At 46.1% G+C, this 20743-nt stretch overlaps 7 protein-coding genes across 7 annotated transcripts; 4 read left to right on the forward strand and 3 right to left on the reverse strand.

Annotated features, from left to right (window-relative positions):
* Positions 1-1510: 1510 nt before the first annotated feature.
* On the forward strand, positions 1511-2888 carry N7484_000245 (putative oxalate/formate antiporter; the record flags this gene model as incomplete). Its single annotated transcript, XM_057110666.1, has 3 exons — positions 1511-1784; positions 1833-1925; positions 1981-2888. 3 exons carry the CDS (start codon positions 1511-1513, stop codon positions 2886-2888), a joined length of 1275 nt encoding a protein of 424 aa, XP_056977892.1.
* A 1441-nt stretch (positions 2889-4329) lies between these two features.
* Positions 4330-6503, forward strand: N7484_000246 (fungal specific transcription factor domain-containing protein; the record flags this gene model as incomplete). The annotated part of the gene is made up of 4 exons (XM_057110667.1): positions 4330-4889; positions 4945-5643; positions 5709-6187; positions 6259-6503. 4 exons carry the CDS (start codon positions 4330-4332, stop codon positions 6501-6503), a joined length of 1983 nt encoding a protein of 660 aa, XP_056977893.1.
* Positions 6504-7291: 788 nt separating this feature from the next.
* N7484_000247 (uncharacterized protein) lies at positions 7292-8102 on the reverse strand (the record flags this gene model as incomplete). The annotated part of the gene is made up of 3 exons (XM_057110668.1): positions 7292-7494; positions 7568-7682; positions 7767-8102. 3 exons carry the CDS (start codon positions 8100-8102, stop codon positions 7292-7294), a joined length of 654 nt encoding a protein of 217 aa, XP_056977894.1.
* A 4660-nt stretch (positions 8103-12762) lies between these two features.
* Positions 12763-14524, reverse strand: N7484_000248 (cytochrome P450; the record flags this gene model as incomplete). Its single annotated transcript, XM_057110669.1, has 5 exons — positions 12763-12987; positions 13056-13186; positions 13257-13857; positions 13919-14274; positions 14332-14524. The coding sequence occupies 5 exons, from the start codon at positions 14522-14524 to the stop codon at positions 12763-12765; spliced, it is 1506 nt and encodes a 501-aa protein (XP_056977895.1).
* Positions 14525-15406: 882 nt separating this feature from the next.
* Positions 15407-16459, reverse strand: N7484_000249 (MBL fold metallo-hydrolase; the record flags this gene model as incomplete). Its single annotated transcript, XM_057110670.1, has 3 exons — positions 15407-16166; positions 16226-16373; positions 16429-16459. The coding sequence occupies 3 exons, from the start codon at positions 16457-16459 to the stop codon at positions 15407-15409; spliced, it is 939 nt and encodes a 312-aa protein (XP_056977896.1).
* Positions 16460-16862: 403 nt separating this feature from the next.
* N7484_000250 (uncharacterized protein) lies at positions 16863-18550 on the forward strand (the record flags this gene model as incomplete). Its single annotated transcript, XM_057110671.1, is given in 5 exon segments — positions 16863-17553; positions 17572-17794; positions 17865-18059; positions 18164-18356; positions 18422-18550. 5 exon segments carry the CDS (start codon positions 16863-16865, stop codon positions 18548-18550), a joined length of 1431 nt encoding a protein of 476 aa, XP_056977897.1.
* Positions 18551-19180: 630 nt separating this feature from the next.
* Positions 19181-20598, forward strand: N7484_000251 (Zn(II)2Cys6 transcription factor domain-containing protein; the record flags this gene model as incomplete). The annotated part of the gene is made up of 3 exons (XM_057110672.1): positions 19181-19308; positions 19347-20409; positions 20551-20598. The coding sequence occupies 3 exons, from the start codon at positions 19181-19183 to the stop codon at positions 20596-20598; spliced, it is 1239 nt and encodes a 412-aa protein (XP_056977898.1).
* Positions 20599-20743: the final 145 nt, after the last annotated feature.

Raw genomic sequence — 20743 nt, forward strand, 5'->3', positions numbered from 1 at the left:
CAACCAAGGAAATCCATGGAATGATTGATAGGGCAGAATCACTTTCAAAACTGCTTCTAGTGAGCCTGAGTGGAAGGATGTAAAGCCAGTGGTGTTGAGAAGGTTTCTATTTAGCCGATAACTATCTCCGCCCCAAAATTAAAGGTTCCATATAGTACCCAAGATAGCGCGCAATATGCTGTGAATGACACCGCCCTCAACATTCATGTTACCAGTCCGGAAGCTTGTGGGTTGACTGGCTTTTTGCAATGCTTTAACTGTTTCTCTGGACATACTGAATAGGTTGGATAAAGATTTTGAATTCGAAGACTTAATAATCTCAATTGATTGAAAAGTTGAGAATTCACATGGAAGATTGAATGTCAACTTCTCACTCTCCTACACGGTAACCCAAGCTCTCTTTCTGTTTAACTATGCCTTCGTCACTTCACTAACGGCATAAAGACTGGGACTACCGGTTCTCCGAAGCCGCGATATCATCATATCCGAGTTCGTAACCCCGAAGTAATCATTTGCGCTGACCAATTCCACGGACCGATCTGGCATGAAATTTCAATTCTCCACAATACATATTAGCTGTTGCTGTAGTTGAAAGCCTGGAGAAATCTTCTGGGCAGATGAGTGGAGCATTGTGGGGCTAGTAAGACTCCCAGCTTGATCTCAAAAAGACAATACCGCAAGGTAATATCTTGCCGTTCGAACAGGTACACATTGGGGTTGTATTTGATATCATTCATTCATCTATCTCTGATCACCGATCTTCTCATTTTCAGCTGGATTGATAGGGTCGGTCAACTGCGGGATTGTGGCGCATATAGTAGAGATTCGTGAATAGGTAGTCTGTCATTCCGACCGCGCGACCGGACGGAAATGCCCCTTTATTTGCCTTGTTTGCAATTTTTTTCTCCAGAAGCTGCTGAAGCCATGCGTCTTCAATATAGATGTACATCTTTGTGCGGTTATTTACGCTTGTATCAAAATACCACCGGGTTAGGTAGGGTAGGGTAGCCGCAATAGGTATGATAGGTTTAGAAGGAGGGTTCGAAGTAGAACCCTTCTGCATAATCAGTGGAACGGCCTCCGATCGTCTTTTCATCACGCAGATCACTTGAGTCTGAAAGGCGATCATAAACACAACTTGTCAGGTTCACCGAGAGTCGGAGCACATCAAGTGTGTTCTGATGTCTTGGCGGTGACCCACAACACATCTTTCGCCGAACCACAATCAGCTCAGCTGGTCCCGAGCCAATCATCGCTCGAATTTACCGACGCTCACCGATATCACAACAACGATTTCGGATTGACAAAAACCGGAAAGCGAAAATGGGAAGTTTATGGTGAGACTACCGCTGAAAATGATTTGAAATGTTATCAAATGACCTACGGCCCACCATATCTCTTATCAGGCTCGAAACCCTCACGGGCCTCAACCACCAAGGTCAATTCATTCAAAAATACTTGCGCCCACAGAGACTGCAAACAGCCTTGCTACAAGCCGCACTATTACGAGATGCTCCACCAGACATCAGACGTACCACCCCTCCCGATAGTGTCCGAGGGGATGGACGTGTCAGACACCAAATACCCTGAGGGAGGAATTGAGGCTTGGTCTGTTGTACTTGGAGCATGGTGTGCGATGATCCCATCAATGGGTCTGCTCAATAGCTTGGGTATTTTACATGCATGGACGAACAATCACCAGCTTGCCGATTACTCAGAATCAAGCATTGGCTGGATCTATGGGGCATATGGCTTCTTCTTGTATGCTGCTGGGGCGCAAACTGGTAAGTCGGTTCTTTCCCCTTTGGAATCTTATACTGAGGAGGTATTAGGTCCCATCTTTGATACCTATGGACCCAAATATGTCATCATTCCAGGCTCAGTTGGCATCGTGCTGGCTCTCATCTGCTTGAGTTTCAGTGAAGGTAACATCGCAACATGCCCTTCAATTGGACCTCTTAACCAGTTAACTGTATCAAGAGTACTACCAGATATTCCTTTCCTTCAGCGTTTTGGCCGGACTTTCCGCGAGTGCCCTTTTCACTCCGACAGTTTCTTGTGTGGGTCACTGGTTCAACAAGCGCAGAGGCTATGCAACTGGCATTGCCTGTACCGCTGGTGGGCTTGGAGGGGTTATCTTCCCCCTTATCATTCTCTTCGCAGCACCCAAGATTGGCTTTCCCTGGGCCATTCGCATCATTGCTTTTCTTTCTGCGATACTCTGTCTCATCGCCTGTCTCACACTAAAAACTCGCCTCCATCGAAACAAAAAGGGAAGTGCATCTGTCGACTTTCGCGCACTTCGAGATAAAAAGTACGCCGCAACCACAATCGCGGTTTTCTTGGTGGAGTTTGCTGTGTTCATCCCAATTACTTATATTGCCTCATATTCAATTCATGCAGGACTGAACACCACACTCTCTTATGCTCTGATTATCTTCCTTAATCTAGGAGCCGTTCCGGGAAGGTTTCTTCCAGGGTTGATTGCTGATCGAATTGGAAGATTCAATGTGATGGTTTTGACTTCCGCTGTGTGTGCAACCCTGACATTGGCTCTGTGGACTACTTCAGGAAATCATGTTGCTGCAGTTGTTTGCTACGCAGTGTTTTTTGGATTTTGGAGCGGTGCTGCGATAAGTCTTACCCCTGTGTGCATATCGCAGGTTTGTGAGACGGTTGATTTGGGGAAAAGAACCGGAACAACGTTTACAATATCGAGTGTGGGGACTCTGACTGGTATTCCAATCGCAGGGGCCATACAACAGCAGTGTCAAGGGGATTACTTAGGACTTATTGTGTTTGGGGGCGTCTTGTATGCTACTGCTGCGGTTGCTTTTGCAATTGCCAGAGGTGTCTGTGCCGGCTGGGCGTTGAGTACAAAGTTTTGAATTTTGAGAACTTTACCTTATAGCCTGCCTTGCAGTAAGAAAGGCTGTACGTGGCTTACAGTAGAATATTATTTGAGATTAATACATTCTGGGTTTCGTGTATTAGAGATTTCAAAGCCGAATAAGCAGAAGGCAATTGTCGAATCTTTGAGTATAGGCCCGGAAATCCAAACAGCAAACATAATTTAGTGCATGTGTGACAGGCCACGAGGTAGAGAGATAGCATTATCATATTCGTTGTCATAAAAGAAGGTCCACAGGGAAAAGCTTTCTTCTAGATCCGGGGCTGGAAGCAGAGATTACTTCCCTTTTAAGCAAACAGAGAGATGATTGACGAGATTCGGCGAACTGAATGCCAGACCGGGACTTTCGGCGTAGGTTCGAAATGCCATCAGATAACGTACCTAGGTATTGCCTGAAGTCTTCCGGCAGGTTGAAAGTAGTGAGTTGTAGATATGCGGTGGTACCTAATGAAAGATATATTTCGCCTTTACTTCGCCGAAAACCTGGAAGTTTGCAGAGCCGAGACCGTTATATATTATTAAACTCTTTCATGCTACCTGTATGATTTCCGACATGTATAAATCGGCTTAGTCTATATACAGACGGGTGCTGGATACCGCTAGGTTATAGTTCTTTCATCGGCTTGCTCGACACAATGACTCTAAAAGACAAGCAACCATTATCAAAATCAGACTCCGTTCTTTTTTCCACGCCACAGAGAATGCTGCGAGCAACAGTTCTGCGTATCCAGAAAGCCCATCCACTACTAAATTGACGAACGAGTAAGTAGCGGATTTTCACAGCCTCCGCGCAATCACTGCTAAGAGTTGGCTAGCCACGTGGAAGATCACACTATGGCAGACACACAGCAGTACAAAAGGTCCGAGTTCCCTATTCCTACTTTCTATAACGGTATGCCTCGTTTGCGACCATTCTCATCGTCAAGAGATCGCTTGATTAATACAGGAAAGGTGATCATTTTTTTGGAGTATTTTGTCGAGGAAATGGCTATCGACGGTGAATGACACTGGCTGTGGCTCAGGATTTCTTATCCAGTGCAACGGAATACACACTCAAATTTGAGTCCATCTTTTGCGTTACGGAAATTGCACGAATAGAGGAATCTCCATTGCAAGCTCTGATACTATTGAGTTCATCTGATTATTCGGACGCTAGATTGAACAGTAGGAAATGTACCGACAGCACCTCTCAACTACGTATGTCGGCCGATAAGACTTGATTGGATCTGTGGCTTAAAACTTGGGAGATCCGCGCCTTCCGACAACATGCCCAGGAATTCGTCGATCCGTGCCGGCGGTTACCGAATAGGAGGACGACTTCGCCGAATCTCTCGGCCGACATCTCCTTTTGATATGCAGTCTCGCGCTTCTTATCACTAAGATTTTTGTAATTTACTTGAACGTACAAGAAGAGTATTATGGAGCAAGGTTACGGAGCAGCCCTTCCGAGGTCGAATTCATCAGCAACTCGACAAGTGGCGACCGTTGATTCTACGCAGGTTGAGGTGGTATCAGCAGTCCAACAGCCACAAGCGGAACAACATGCAGTCAACTTACCTTCTAATGATTTCCCGGCTCTCAATCACGAGGAAGATTCTTCAAATGCTATCAATGCTCACTTGTACGCGTCATATACGGCGTATGCCTTCACCGAGAGATATACGCACCAAACAATCCAAACACTTGATGGATTGGGGGGATTTTCGTATCAGGTTATTGGTGCATCGGGGGAGTCTGACCCCTGGCTTTTGAGGCACGGCAAATTTAATGACAGAGGATTTCTCCTGTCCCATCAAGTGCACTTTCGGAATGCAGGAGGTGTTCCACTGGACGAGAAAATTCCTGTACACTTCCTTGTAACGGCTGATCAGCTCTATGAGCCTTTAAAACAACAGCCAGAAACCCCCAACTTGAGCCCTACGCACGATGAATTAAACAGCCTTGTTCCTCTGGGGTGTGCCCAGAGGTTGATCATCCTGTAGGATTTCCTTTTGTCGGACACTTCTCTTCAATTGTTGACAACAAGCCTTCAGCTTCTTTAAATTTATCTTCCCAATGTTACCAATTCTCTCCCGGTCGCAGTTCGACCTTGCAGCAGCAGGCAAAGTGCCAGATCAGTCTATAATTCAGAAGACACCTGTGTGTCTTCTTGCTGCTATATATGCATCAGCCCAGCCGTTCAGTAAATTTGACGACTATCTTTCCCTAATCTACGCATACTCTCCGCCTCCCATCGAAAGGCTCTGGAGCATAGCCCTGGCACTCATTTTGCGTGATGGTCACGCTCCTCGTTTGGGCACATTACAGGCGGGAATTCTCTATCTCCATCGACCAATCAGCGCGACTGAAAGCGCTGTAGCCGACAGTGTCTCCGTTTGGTCTTTTGTTGGCATGCTTGTTGGTATTGCTACATCGCTCGGACTACAGTTGGAATGCCGACCGATGGGCCTTCCAGTGTGGGAGCGGAGAATACGTCGTCGGCTATGGTGGGCAATCTATGCCGAAGACAAATGGCGCAGTTTGCTCATGGGTCGTCCGCCTTACATCAGAAACGATGAGTGGGATGTGACAGATCTAGACGATGACGATTTTCTGGTGTCAGACAGCGTGCGCGATGCAATGCAGCGATCATCGCCCGATGACCAATATCAGCATGAGGCTTTCAGTGGTCAATCGTTCCAGCATTTCATTCGCTTATCTCGTATCGCAGACGAGCTTCAACAATCTTTATAGTGAGACACTGGAACTTGCACGCATAGTACAAATATTCTAGATGCTGACTTTGTTGCTTTTATAGCGCACTGAAATCAGCACAGCGTCTATGCTCTGATTTCCAGGCAACTCTGGACATCGCCCGTCCACTGCTGCAAAAGTTGAAAGAATGGTATGAGCATTTGCCGGCATCTATTCGCCCTCGGACTCGTCCCTCTATCAGTACAGGAAATAAGCCATCACAATGGAACCTCCTTCACTTCGCATATAGTCTTCTTGAAATCTTCATATTTCGCGCTCTGTTGCGGCCCATGGTCCGCTCCGCCACTCCACCGCCCTTGTTTGAGGAGGCGCACGACATCCCCGGTTTAACGGATCAATTTAATGACCTCCTAGCGCAGGCTTTTGACATTGATGAGTTCGAACCGTCATTAGCTATTGATATGTCAGATGAAAACAAGACCGGAAGTGCAGTGCTCAAAGCGGCAGAAAGTTGTGCAGCGAAGATGCTCCGCGTGGTTATGCGGATAGGCTGCGGTGACTCTTCAGTATTTTGGTTATCATGTACGTCCGAGTTTGTGAATCTTGTCATCTTGACATTTTCTTTTTGATCAATCGTGATACTGACAGTATAGGGTCCCGTATTATCTTCGCGACTGTGACAAATTTCATGATGCTTCTTCTAGTACAGGCACCTACCAAGGACCACGCTGTCCGAGTCAAGCGTTTGTTAGATCTTTGGAGGGAAACATTACGAAACCAAAGTAAAAGCTTCCCGTTGATGAATCTAGGCCTCGTGAGATTAGATGGACTGTTTTGGGCCGGACTGAGTACAAACTTCTACCTTCCGAGGCATGTCAAAGAGGCTTTGGATGGGTAATTACTTTTATGTGCTGGTATAGTGTATTTGTTGACCTAGAAAGCATGCTAAGCCGGTGGGTTTGCTTGCGTGATTGCGAATCTCACAGGTGTTGTTTCTTTGTATTTTCTTTGTGTTTGGTCTCTGTCTGACAATCTGGCTTCCCCTCAACTTTTACATTCTCCGTGTATCATTGTTTATTGGTTTCCTTCGAAAAGTGACTCCTTTTACCATCGCTCAATGGTTTCTTTGCCTTCTGTGTGTAGTGCTCATGGTTGCATAAGGGCTTAAGTGCCATGTCTCAGTCTGCCTCTCCCTTCGATACTTATGTTCCGATCGGAAGAGTTAGCCATCGCAGCTGCTTCCTTGACCGAATGAATACACATTTGACTCGTTTGGAAAACTAAAGGTGTGATATTGCATAAGATTCCATCAAGGAGTTTAAAAAGCCCGGTTACGAGAAGCAATAATCATAAAGCCTGGGGCACAATATCACGTAATCGGTCTCATTGTCTGCATGGTCTTGAACCGCAATTGTGCCAAGCACATCATCAAAGCTGGGCACACTAGTCAACGAAAAAATCGCAAGATTATGCGACAATGCGAGGGGGCTATCCACCTTGGATTATCGCCTGGGGGCATTTCAATCTTCACATACGGTGTTGTAAATATAAACATGCCCATCACACGTACGATTTGAATCAATCTATGCGTTACGGTGATATGGGAGAGGGAAGCACCCAGGCAGACACCAAGCTAAGGAGATACAGGTTCAATGAGCTACACCTAATATTTATCTATAAATTTATTCATTTGCCGAAGACCTTGAAACGGGACTCAAGAGGCTGGAAGGTCTTCTCGCCGGCCTCAGAAGTGGGAGTGCCGAAAACGAGCTGAGCATCCAGCTTCCAAGAGGCAGGCAGGTCCCAAGTCTTGGCAATCTCGGCATCAATCAGAGGGCTGTAATGCTGGAGATTGGCGCCGAAGCCTTCAGACTCAAGAGCAAGCCAAACTATTAACGGTTAGAATCACAATAACTGCAACGACCATCTGGGTAATCGGCGTCAGGATTTAAGAAAGCTTACCGAGGTACTGAGACATGGCGTTGGACTCTTGGGCGAAGGGGTCGAATTTGTCGGCGTAAATGGCAAATTTCTCCTTAATGGGGGCAAGAGACTCATAATCGACGAAAAAGAGAACCTTTTTGACCGTTAGTCATCTGAACAACAAGACTGGTTGAACCAATTGCTCCAGTAGAGCATACTGAGTCGAAGTAATACTTACAGTTCCGTAGGCAGCACGGAAGGCATTAAGCTTAGGCTTAGTAGAAGACTCATAGGCCTCCTGAGGAAGGGCACCGGTGGCAACGAGGCCCTCCATGGCACTAATAGTAATGTCCCACACCTTCTTGTGCTCCTCTTTCAAAAGGAGAACGACACGGGAGGTCTGTGTGTTAAATGAGCTGGGAACATGAAGAACCGAGTCCTGAACAATGCGCTCAATGGCATCATCAGAGATGGGGCTCTCGGCCTTGAGACCGTAGTAAGTTCGGCGACTCTTAACCAACTCGAGAAGAGAGGTCGTGGCCGGGTTCTTGAATTCAACAGCGATGGAGCCCATTGTGTAATTCGTTGGTGTTATCAATCGACGGTAAAAATGATTTGGACAAGAAAAAAAATAAATGCAAATGGGTTGTGGGCTGTTTCTATACTACGTGGCATTGAGGGACCTTGAAAATTATACTCTACTGCGTATGCACTGTTTGAATTGCATTATCCCACATTCCCATGTGGGATTTCGTTCCAGTGGTTTCTAATCCAAGTCCCCGGTGACGAAAGCCGGGCCAATGAAAAGTGTCGGCTGCTCGCAGTATCTCCACCGGATCATATCATCTGGTGTCAGTCGTCCAATCAGTGGACTGGCGCTTCCAGGGACTTTGTAAGCGGGTCGGACATAAGTCCCATCAACCCCGGCCGAACCTTCAAACTCTGTAAGCGTGACAAATCACCAGAAATGGCACCATTTTTCACTGCTAAGCCGACTGCGGAAAATGGTAGCAATGCGGAATTACTTTACCAGTCGACGAACGGTCGAGCACACCCACACTTAACCACCGATTTCTTTTAAACCTATGTTCAATAGACTGAAAATATTTCTTTCGAACAAAGGTTCATCCCCCATTGATTGAGAATGTTGCAACATATGTCCGTTACACTCGTGAAGATTGATACATTCTTCACGTGTTAGACTGTATTCGCAGTGCCAAAGATATCAAAGCATGGACAAGCCACTCCCATTCGTTCGGCTTGTGTGGCTCAGTAACGACGGCTCGCATGCCCGAGTGGCTTTCAACACAGAGCGTTGATGCTCTACAAGGCGCTAATTAAAATTCTCAAAGGGGGTTCCATCAAATTGACACCCCTTCCTTCCTCGACTTGGACTTCGAACGATGACGGCATATCCAAAGCTACTGGCTTCTTAAAAAGGAGAAAGCCTCACATTCATGGGTAGCCTCCACTACAGACCGCCCCGGAACTCCCAAACAAAGATAATTCACCACGCATCATATTATGAACAGCCCTATGTCCAGTAGCATATTTGGCAAGGGGGAGGGATGAGCTTGCAATATTATATTATCCACCGAGAAAATTCAACAAAATTGTTAGTTGTTCTCACCGCGTCGTGCCTTCAGATCGCACTATTCTTGATGAACTTCTCCGTAGTATCTCAGAGAGCTTCTCATTGCCCTATATTGACCGAAAGAGAAGCCTTTCGATTTCCTGCGTTGGTCATTGTCCAATACGCAACTTCGGATACTCGGGCAAAGGAGAGTCTGTGTAAAGTTATGCTCATCCGCGGGTTCTAGGACATTTGCGTCCCAGCATGATTCACCAAAGTTTTTGCCGGTGGGACCTATGCACTCCGCATTGGCGCCTATGGAAGGGATGTTTAATATGTGCGTGAGCGCAATTGCTGCAGTGGCAGGACTTGCCAGGTTCCCGGTCAAATTTGAGGAGGTAGCTTTCATATTGTTCTTGTGCAGGTACCCAATGGAGAGAAGCTTTCGAAGATTCTAACACCGCAAAGTTTTGTATGGATTATTTCCTGACCGATGAAAGCCATGGGTGTGGAAAAAGATGTTTCAGCCACAATGAGGTAGCGGGTACTGAAGTGTGTAATTGGCGTCCAACGGGAATGAAAGAGTTCAAAGCTTGAGGAAGACGAAAAACGTTAGGAATATCGTTTATATCCATTTGTTATCGAAATGATGACCTTTCGGCAAAATGTACACGCGAGCTCAGACGTAATCTCGCCGGGGATCTTAATGCGAGGGGTTCGCTAACAAAACGTCCGCTAAGAAAACATCCCATGATGGGGTTAGCGAATGGCTCCAAGGGACAAGCTCCTTAATGTTCCTCAATAAATAAGCCATTTCTCCCCGGGAGCTCAACATTCCTCTTCCTTTCCCAACTCTCTACTTGACTCGACTCTTGATCACCTCCACTTGTTGAACATGCATACATCTTATTGTGTCATTCTATTTCACCATACTCTTCCATCCTACATGACATGATCTATCGTTGATCACTATTCACCAACACAACAACAGCCTTCTAAAATTCGTAATGCTTTACCTCTATTAATCCTTGATGATCTCCAAACAGAAAAAAATCTTCTTTCACTTTGGAATGTGGGCCGCTGGGCCTGCGAAAGGGCGGCGTGCAACTCTAGGCTTCATAGGAAAACCATGCATTTTCTTACAACGGCTTACTTATATAATTCTGATTGTATTAATTTGGACGTGCTTATTTTTCTCACGCATGCGTGGAACTACTTGGTCCACGAGGCCATATTTGCCGAGCTTGAAGGCTCAACACAGATTTCAAATATTTTCTGGCCACCTCATTCGACCGAATTGATCCGGGGGCCATGCAAACCCTGCCTAAAGTGCTTGGAAGGCAGGTCGATGTCCACAAAAGGCCCAGTTATCACTACTGTAGGCCCCAGCTAGTCTAAGCCTCGTTGAAGGCCTGACGGCCATATATAATCGGTTCGACCTTTCGTGGTGGAGATTATATCTATCGTGGGGTTTCGTCCGATTCGACTCGTAAAAATACGTAATCGTAAGCTATCTCTACAGGAGCTCACTTTGTCCTCTGGTTGGCCTTACCCCCTATCACTTGCATAATATCGAAAATCACAACCCAAGATTAGGGGCTAGCCTTGAGTTACCACCCAAACCTTATAGTCGTCCACGACGGTTACTAACAAATTTATAATACGATTATTGCGAGATTGCATAAGAACGGGGGTCAACCGTCAAGGCTCATTAAGGGTATCTGAATATATAGTAAACGCTCTTCATAAGTGCGATTCGGGCGTAAATGGACAGTAAGTCACTAGAGCGATAAAAAGTGAGGATAAAATAGGCTTAACTAGGGGGCCAGAATTTAGGGGCCAAAACCAAGTAGCCTAGCCCTAGCACGCCTCACAGGAATTAGAATATAACTATATGTCCTAATAGCTAGTAGAAGGGGTGATTAATCTCTCGTACTTTATCTTTCTGCTAGTAGAGTAGACACTCACCACCCACTCTATACGTAGCCTATACATCGGGGAGATCTTTTAGGTAAAAGGAACAATATCGGAGTGCCTTAACGAGTAAGTCTAAATAGTTCTAGGTAGTTATCCGTCGCGGTCGTGTCATTCGCCCCATAGCGGGGCAATATGGCCGTTTCTACAACCGATCTAAGCGGAGAATGCGATCATTATATATAGCAAACAACCCCATAGATTAGTACCCCTACCTAGGCGGCAAGAAAAACTTAGAGTGACTAAGGGAGTTGAGCATGAAGATCCGCTGTATCTGATAATCCTTATTAGGGCAAGCGATGAATAAAGATAGGAGTTTTTAGAGCATGAATCGGGAACTATAGGTCGCCTCTAGCGTATGGCTTGCTATAACTATCGTATGAAGAAGGTTAGTGCGTTTCTAGCTACTCTATTTTATAAATACATACACTGATACAAAGGTAAGATTCGATATAATAGTCGGCGGATAGGATACTATCGATGCATATCGCTTAGCGTACACAGTACCTACTCTAGGTTAAGTCCTCGTAAACGGCACCGCAAAAAATCATCTCGTTCCTCTATTTCTAGTATAGGTGATAGGGACAATCAAACACCCAAGAATACTTCAAGCGAGAGCGCGGAACCGAAAACAAAAGGCCACTCTATAACTTATCATCATCAATCACTTAACTCATCCACGCTACTCGATAAAAGTAACAATAGTACTCTATATTTAACCTAGCTAGGCAGCGGAGAGGTTCAAGAGGAAGGCGAGTAAATATTCTTCAATAGTTTTAACTAGGGTTTAAGCGAGCAACATAGTGAACTTACGTCACCTTCATTGTCGACGGCTACTCCCGTCGTCCACCTTCCACTAGAACCGAATGTATACCTCGCGATGAATATTAATAAGAACAACATGTCTCAACCAAATACCGGTATATCTCAGGGCGAAAGAACAAGCCATAGTGCGCCCCCTATATGCTCTTCAGATGTGATCGACGATCGTTTGGATCTCGATCCTAGGCCTCGCACCTCTACATGCATAGCGCCTACCCATAGTATCAAATCACGGCCACCACGCATGTTGGAACCATCCACCTCGTCTTCATCGCCGCACCTTCGATCCCGCAGCCCCCAAAGCCAGCAGTAGTCTCCCACAAAATATACTGACGCTCCCTGCGCGTACACGTGGCGGTCAAGATACATTATAACTCATTTCGAAGTTTTACATAGATGGTCATCCCGGGGGGTTAGCAATCAGTTATGGGGACAGAATTGTTTCATGCGAAGCTACAACTAAAACTGGATGACCATTATGTGGAAGGGTACGATTAGCAAAACCGAGGTATATATAGCAACTCTTATGGGAAATATCGAACCTCAGCTTCACTTCTGTCTTCGCTCTATTCTAGCCGACCCGAGCGATTTCTATAGCTGCGCAGTGTATGAAGTCGAGGAACACCCTTGCGGAGGGGAGGTCGGTGTCCCGCTGCACCATTTTATTGGAGAAATTCCCCGAATTTTTGGGTCCTCTCCTAATATTTTGCATACATGACAAACCGCTTAAATCAACACTATCTTCTCGCACCGGGAGTCACTAATATGTTGCAGCAGTTTGGCATAATTTTGAGCTCACGAGACGGACTATCTCAACTTCACGAGTGATATCGGAGAAAGATGAATTGAAACCAAATTGTTTACCTTATTCCGGGGCCCACATATCCTTGTCACTTGATCTGGACTGAGCTTCTTTCAAGGTCACCAGACACTGGAAATTTTGCTTGACAAACCAAGCTGTGCTGGTTTCCCACGGCTTCTCACATTGCTCGAATCGAATGCGAAACTTGCTCAAAATACAGGGAATCACTTTTGACATTTCCAAAAGACTAATGTTTTTCCCAATGCATGTTCGAGCGCCGGCTCCAAACTGATCTATTTTAGCCTTGGCCCAGTCACATACAATGCAATTCCTCGCAGTGGAAACAAAAAACCTACAGTGAAGAGATTCTTTTCCATGATCGAAACCTTTTCTTTGCCTTCGAACCACCGTTCTGGCCGGAAGAAAGTGGCACCTGGTCCATATATCTTTTCATTTAGTTGCGAAACCCAGGGGTTTACCCCTACCACTGTCTAGAGAGAGAGAGGGTCAGCACTCATATCGGCTGGAGCCTGAAGGAATGATTCAGGTCTTCTTACCCCCCTGGAAAGAATTTGCCAGCCAACATCGCTCCCCCTGCGGAACGACGCGTAGGAGAGGATAGCCTGTAGCTGGGTGAAGTCGCAGAGACTCTTTTATACAAGCCTGGAGATAAACCATTTGCTGTGACTCAAGATAGGTCAAGGGCCCACTTTTAGATCTTCTCATCATCACCCTGTCAATCTCATCTTCTAGTCTCTGAAGCTTCTCGGGATTTCTTAAGAGGTAATAGAATATAGCGCTCAAGGAGATGGCTGTGGTGTCAGAGCCAGCAGCAATATTTGCCCCCATGGAATTGAAAACATCTGTATAGTCGACCTTACCGGCATGGAATCGTATGAGCAGTTGGGAGAGAAAGTCCGTGCCTGGCTTGTCTGAAGTAGTAACGGAATTCCTCTTTGCTTTGATCTTCTCTGTGATATAATCGGATACCAGGTCAAACGGAATGGGGATTCGTAAAATCTTGGCAATTTTGGCTAATGCCCAGTGAAGCTCAGCGAAAATTCCAAGCCGACTGCCGTAGACCATGCTTTCATGGATAGCACAGAGGATGCCATTCCAGTCCGATCCGATTCGAAGGAAGCCGAAAGATTCTCCAACCTAACCAAAACGTCAGTCAGACTGAAGTGCGGAAGAGAAATAATGTAATGGAGTCGCTGACTGTTATTTTCCCGATGACATCAAAAGCATAAAACTGCATCCATGCGGGAAACTGGAATGGCGTTTCTGTGGTGGCAAACCCGTTCATTTTCTCGCATAGCTCTCTGTTGACTTCGTCAATGGCGGATTCATAGTTGATCAGCGAGCTCATTGAATAGAGCGATGCCAGCTTTCTCCGCTTGATTGCATGTCGGCCATTGTCCAATTCTGAGAACAAGTCTGCGTGGACTTTGTCTGGATTTCCAAAGGCGTAGTAAAATGGAGCCTTTGTGAAGGCTGACCCAGCTCCATAAATTTGACGGATAGCTTCTGGATCATTGATGCTATACACATGGGGAGAAATACGAACAATCGGGCCTGTATTTGTACCATTTTAGCATGTTTATAGTGTGGAAATAAATATCGGAAGTTTACCGTAGCGCTTGTGTAAATCAATGTTGGTCTTCTCAAAATTACCCTGGCATACCTTGAAAAGTTCCCAGAGTCGAGTCCACCGCGCAAGAAAAGGCCCCGGGATAGCGCAGAGAGGGCTAAATAGGACTTGGTAGATTTGGGAAAAAACTAAGTAGAACACCAAGGCCACGGCTAAATAAAAGATAGTAGACATTATTGATCGGTTCTCGCTTTTACTCCTAAAAGACAGCTGGAGTCCAGACACATATATGTGAGCCACCTGGGCACTTCATCAAACCGAAAGGGGTCTAAACCCCAGAGTTTCCCTCCGAGAATAGTTAGCTCAAAATACAATAAGCGTCCCCACCCTAGGTTGAAACCAGCCGAATGTCTCTCTGATCGACATCGGCTCTCCGCAATCATTTCCACATGCCCGCTCCGCGCCCCACTCACCCGATCATTCAGCACATGATTCCCCTGCACCCTGGAGAAAAGAAAAAACTAGACTTGATAGAGGGAGTTTGTATCCTGTTTATCTACGATCTATAAGAGCTGCTATTTGTACCTCGATTCTGCTAAATGTACCTCGGTTTTGCTAATCGTACCCTCCCACAAAATGGCCATCTAGTTTGAGTTGTGTATAACATTGCTCTAATACAAAAATAAATCATTTTTCTTCTTCCTGATCTACCAACCATATTTTCTCAAAGTGAAAGATTCAAGTTCGAAGGATGTTATGGGAATGTAGTCAAATTATATAATTTTACAGGGGGGGGGGGGGGATAAAGATTGGTTAAGGGGAAGGGGACAGGATTGTTCCATGCGGAGCCACAACTCAAACTGAATGGCCATTTTGTGGGAGGGTATGATTAGCAAAATCGAGGTACAAATAGCAATTCACTTATCTATACTACTTGCTAACCCCCTTCAGCTAGAGAAAAGCGTATATGGTAAACCATGGGGAAGGTTCACAACTTTGGACTCAGTGTCTCTTTCCACTGCTTCTGTCGCAGCTGTTGTATCAACCTCATACGGCTTAATAAGACTAATTCCCAATTTTTAGTTGAATGACTCCGCTTTGAAATTGTGAAAAGACTCACCACTCATCATGCAAGCACCAAATGACCTTCTCCGGCATTCCCATCCACCTGACCAGATTCGTTGCAAAGGTCGCCGCGGACCCATCGAATGGCCTCCCATTCAAATTTGCCCGACCAGCAATGCCAAGAACTGCAATATCTGGCTTAGTCTGAATACTTTTCACTATTCCCTCATATGCGCCCAGGTGGGCATTGAACAGAATGTTAACCATTTTTCCACTCTTTTCTTCGAGGAAAATGTTAAACATGAGTTGTCCCCCGTCGCAAGCGGACATGACATTTCTTTCTTTGTCTTCCATCCAGTTCGTAAAGGATGTAGTTTTCTCATCCATATTGTTCTCCCCGATGATGTCTTTCATTCGAAATATCCCATACTTCATTCCTCGGGTGATATCCAAGGTACTGTCAAATGGGGTATTGCTGCCTTTGTATTCAGCGCCAGAGTCGAAGATGTCTGGCAAGGTGGCATGGTCACCAGGAATGAGACAGTGGAGGCTTGGCCAGATATGAAGCTCGGCAGTAGCAAGCGTATGATGGGGCTCCAAAGGGGCGCCTGGAGGGCCTCCGCGTAGAGCTACTTCTCCTGCTTTCGCTGCAGCACGCACGGCTTTGGTAAATAGAGGGATCCGCTCACCTCCAGCGACAGGGACAAGTTGCTCATCTGAAACGCCTGCTTCACGAAGACGATTTATGGCTTCGCTGTTTGCGATGATGATAGCTCCTGTACGTTTCGCAATCCTGTCGGCTCCAGGCAGACTTTGAGTAGAAAAAGGCTCAGTTATTTGTTTCCATGTAACGTGTCTGAATATACGTACTGATCAAAGTGTGCATGTGAGATCAATATGTAGTCAGCATCAGTCACGTCATTGATGTTTAGATACTGGGGCATCAATGATGGCCGATCCAACCAGGTGTCATGGAATATTGTTAGCCCTGGTGCGCGAATGCGAAAAGTAGTAGCGCCTGGTGTGGTGGGATTAGCGCGTATCGGCAAATAAGGAGTTTGAAGTAGATTTACCAAAGTATTCTAGAGTAGCTTTGCTCTCCATTGCTCTGGTAAATGCCTTGTTCAGAATGATAAGTCGTCCGATGAATGAGAATGGGAACGTGTATGCAACAACACATAAAGAACGCCAGATGACTGGCTAGGTGGAGTCCGGGGGATTTCTTGTTGCCCAACCCAGAAAATAAATTTCAAATGCTCCCAAGGGTCTTGGTAATTTTACGGGGCTGGGCTAGCCAATTGAACGTTAGTTGGTCATGGGCATCGGCTCCCCGCAATCGTCATAGCGAAAGGATCACCGGTCTCTAGCGCGACTAGCTCACATTCTATTGCCCTTCCACGTGAATAATTGATATCCATCAGTAAACCCAATTACTAGGATCTTCATTCCGACAATCTATCCTTCTAGGATCCCTTCTGTTTCAAGTTTTGTCGCAACTCGGGCCAAGATGTCAGAGTCGAGCTCATTCAAGGTTATCATCATTGGGGCTGGCCTGGCAGGTGCTTTGCTTGCCAATGGACTTCTCAATAACAATGTCCCCTTCACAATTTATGAGCGAGAGGCAGAGCACTCCAAGCGGGAAGGCTACCAAATCCGCTTGGGAGACTCCGCTGTAGCCGGTTTCAAAGCTTGTCTACGCGACGAGGATTTTGATGCAATGATTCAAAAATTTGGACAGTCCGCCACTTCAGGGGCCGCAGCTCCCTGTGTTTATACAAGCCAGTTCCAGCCTGTTCTGAACCTCACCAGCTTACCCACGTATTCGAAGTCCTTTGCGATCAATCGGGTAGTCTGTCGCAACTTGCTTCTCAACCCGGTGAGACCAAGTGGAAACATCCACTTCGAAAAGGTTTTTTCGTCCTATCAGGTCATTCAAGACTCTTGTAGTGGCAGGGAGAAAGTAAGGGTTGTCTTTACTGACGGTACATCCGACGAGTGCGATGTTTTGATTGGAGCCGACGGTAGTGGCTCACGGGTCAATAAAGCACTTGGTCTTAATAATCTGGTCAACATCGACACACATTGGTGCTTTTTAGCCAAAGGGAGCCTCCCCAAAAACCGATTGAAAAGGCTTCCCCCTCAGCTTCAGGAAGGGCCGATTCTAGTGTTCGCGAAAGGGCTCTCTTTCTTCTATGCCTGTAAGATACATTTCCCAGTTTCAAATCTCGGAGCTAATGTGGTTTATGAAGTATATATGCCCGCAAGACACGACGCGGATAGATCTAGCAGCGATGAAATAGACTACGACGAGACAGAGGCCTCTTTCTACTGGGGATTGAATATCCCTAAACACCTCTCAACTGAGCACCAGGACTATGCAGATATTCCAAACCGCTTAAAATTTTGCCTTGACATCATTCGAGACTGGGCACCCGAATTGTAAGAAGACCTTGAAATATCGGGACCGGGATCATCAAGGTGACTAACCAATTTGGTTATGAACGAATAGAAAAACATTGATCACCACGGGTCAAGATGATGTTCTAGCCTCTGATATTTACATCGCTCCCTTAAGAGCCAGTATCAAGCCCCCAGAAGACTGGCGAGCGCGCCTCCAAGAGAAGAATCATACAGGGAATCAGGAAGAAGGGCACCCTCGTGTCTGGCTTTTGGGGGACGCGATGCACGCGATGCAGCCAAACAGGTAAGGCTATAAGTCTTACAAGCCCCCAAATCTCACAATACAGTCTGCGCCAGCAAATTGTATTAAATACAAAGTTTTCACTGACAGTCATCCCGCATCAATAGGGGCATGGGTGGAAATCAAGCAATGCATGATTGTGCCGACATCCTCCCATCTCTGCTAGAATTGAACCGTATTGCCGCTACTGGAAGGTTACCCACAGGTGAAGAGATCTCTTCTGCGTGTGGAAAGTATGAATCTGCAATGATTGAGCGATCCTTTGCCTGGGTCTCGAAAAGCGGAGGAGCTTCGATGCCGGTGCGTGAAAGATCCAGTCAATCCTTGCAAAACTTTAGCTGACATTCTGTGTGGCTGCTCATTAGAACTTGGACTTTGACGGGATCCTGGGCAAATTTATTTCCGTTGCGGGGAAAGTCCTCGTGCCCGTTGTCTCTGCCTTTCTTCGTGTGCCATTGTTCAGGCCCTCAGAAAAAGAGAAGTCTGATTGGTAATAGCCCTTCTCTATCTTTGAACATCAAGGATTGGATAAGATATTTTATCAAAGACCCTTTCATATAGCCATTTCTGGGAAATTTCAGTTTCATGTTTTGTTCCACATCTTAATATATATTGTTGCTTGACCTTTGGACGGCAGATCTCGAGGGTACGGGCATACTAGGTTTCTGCAAACGCTCCTTGTAATGAAAGATTGTGCACCAGATTACACTCGGCCTACCACTAGAAGCGATGACGTCGAGCTTTTTTCCTCTTATCGAAGGTACTGTACTGTATATTCTTGGAGTTAAGTTGCTTTGAGACTGAATTTGCGGGGGAGATGGGCTGAAAAGTGGGACCGACCGTCTCATTCCCTCGGTTAAAACTCCTCACTTGTTATTTCGCAGTATTATCTCGAGAAATGTGACAACCACGTCGCCGCTCTGTCCCTTGAAACGTTGAATTAAGTCGGTCGTATTTTTTATATATTTCCTTTGACCAACCATCGTCAAAAGGCGCGTGGCTCAGCAGCATGAGTCCGCTCGACATTGGTCAATAGACCGGGCGGCAAGGACCAATAAAGGGTTCGCTCTCGAGAAGAACCTCTTGGGAATCTCTTTTTGGCATAATGGAATGTTGCTACTGTCATGAAAGGTTCAGCCGCCGCGAGCATCTTGATCGTCATCTTCGTCGCCATTCCGGGGTCCGGCCATACCCCTGTCCGATATGTTCACGGACTTTCTCAAGGCAGTGAGACCCCAATTTATGAGGAGTTGTGTTAGGCGAACATCATCTCACCCTTACTTATCATAGAGACACCCTTGGTAGGCATCTTGCGACACACGGGGCGGATGCTGAGGGTCTTATTGTTCGCACAAGGGGTATCAGCGCCTGTCAAAGCTGTTCCCAAGACAAGGTGAAATGCAGTGGCGGAATACCATGTGCTCGATGTCTGAGTAAAAACCGACGATGCCTTAATCGGAGTCGGAATCGTAATTCGAACAGCAGATTATCCTACTCCAATTATGCAACGAACCAAGCTCTTAATTTGAGCCCTGATTCGCCAGATGTTCCCACCAGCAACATCGATGATTCCATTAATGGGTCATCGTCGACGCCTCGGTTGCCATCTGGACCGAACAGCTCAGGCCTCAGCACAAATGCCCTAGAAGAACCCCCGAGCAATCATGCTGCTTTTTTCCCGGTTATTGACGATCTGCCGCCGTTCGCTCTGGATATGAGCGCTGACTTTCCTTGGACGCTCGAATACAGCGATTTCTTCTCTGAGGGCCATTTTGGCCCGCATTATTCACACCTTGAACCGGTTGGTCACTTGGAGTACTCACTATTTCCATCTGCCTCTCCTGCGGAAGTCATTACAAACGGTGGCACTGATAAAGCGCCTTTTCAGGGTGCTGTGAAAGCGCGAGATCTTCAGAGCGAGGGTGAAAGGCCTTCTCCAACTTTTCGAACACAAGAGCTGCGTCAATTAGACTCTTCAACCCCCGTCCAGACCCTTGCTATGCAAGCTACGGACGAAGATATTACCATGGCAGAGAACTTTTGCCATGTGAATGTTCCCTTCAATACTGTCTATCTATCTATTTTCGCCTTCTACAGTCACCAGCAAGATGCTCGATTTCGGGAAGCTCCATTTCCAACGCTTCCTATTTTCGACTCGTTCATTCAGCTCTATTATGAGTATTTTGATGACCAATTGCCATTCATTCATCCATCATTGCTAGAGGAAGCAGATACACCGTGGATTCTCACCTTGGCTGTGGCATCTATTGGATCTCAATATTCCAACATCGCCAAACGGGAAGCATATGTTTCCATGCTTACCGATCTTCTAACAATATCTCTTCCTCTCGATGTATGTCGTGACCTATCCCTTTGCCGTTATGGATGTCACTGACTGACCTGCAGGCCTTGAAATCCCGAGGCTTTGATACAATGATATTAGCACAGTGTTTCTTGCTGAATTTAGTTAACCTCATGTTTAGTGGTTTCAAAGATCATGTCCTCAATCTGCAAGTTCGACGAGCCTGGCTTGCTACACTGATACGACCATTTCTCACTTCTTCTGAATTCAAACGGTCATTATTATCCACAGAGCCAAATACTACTCAATCTGATGGACAATGGCGTTCGTGGATTTGCCGTGAATCAAAAAGGAGACTTGTCTATTGTTTTTCTGGTAAGTATTG

This window comes from Penicillium longicatenatum (assembly GCF_028827895.1).
Source record: "Penicillium longicatenatum strain IBT 33135 chromosome Unknown contig_11_segment0_segment0, whole genome shotgun sequence".
Classification (NCBI taxonomy): Eukaryota; Fungi; Ascomycota; class Eurotiomycetes; order Eurotiales; family Aspergillaceae; genus Penicillium; species Penicillium longicatenatum.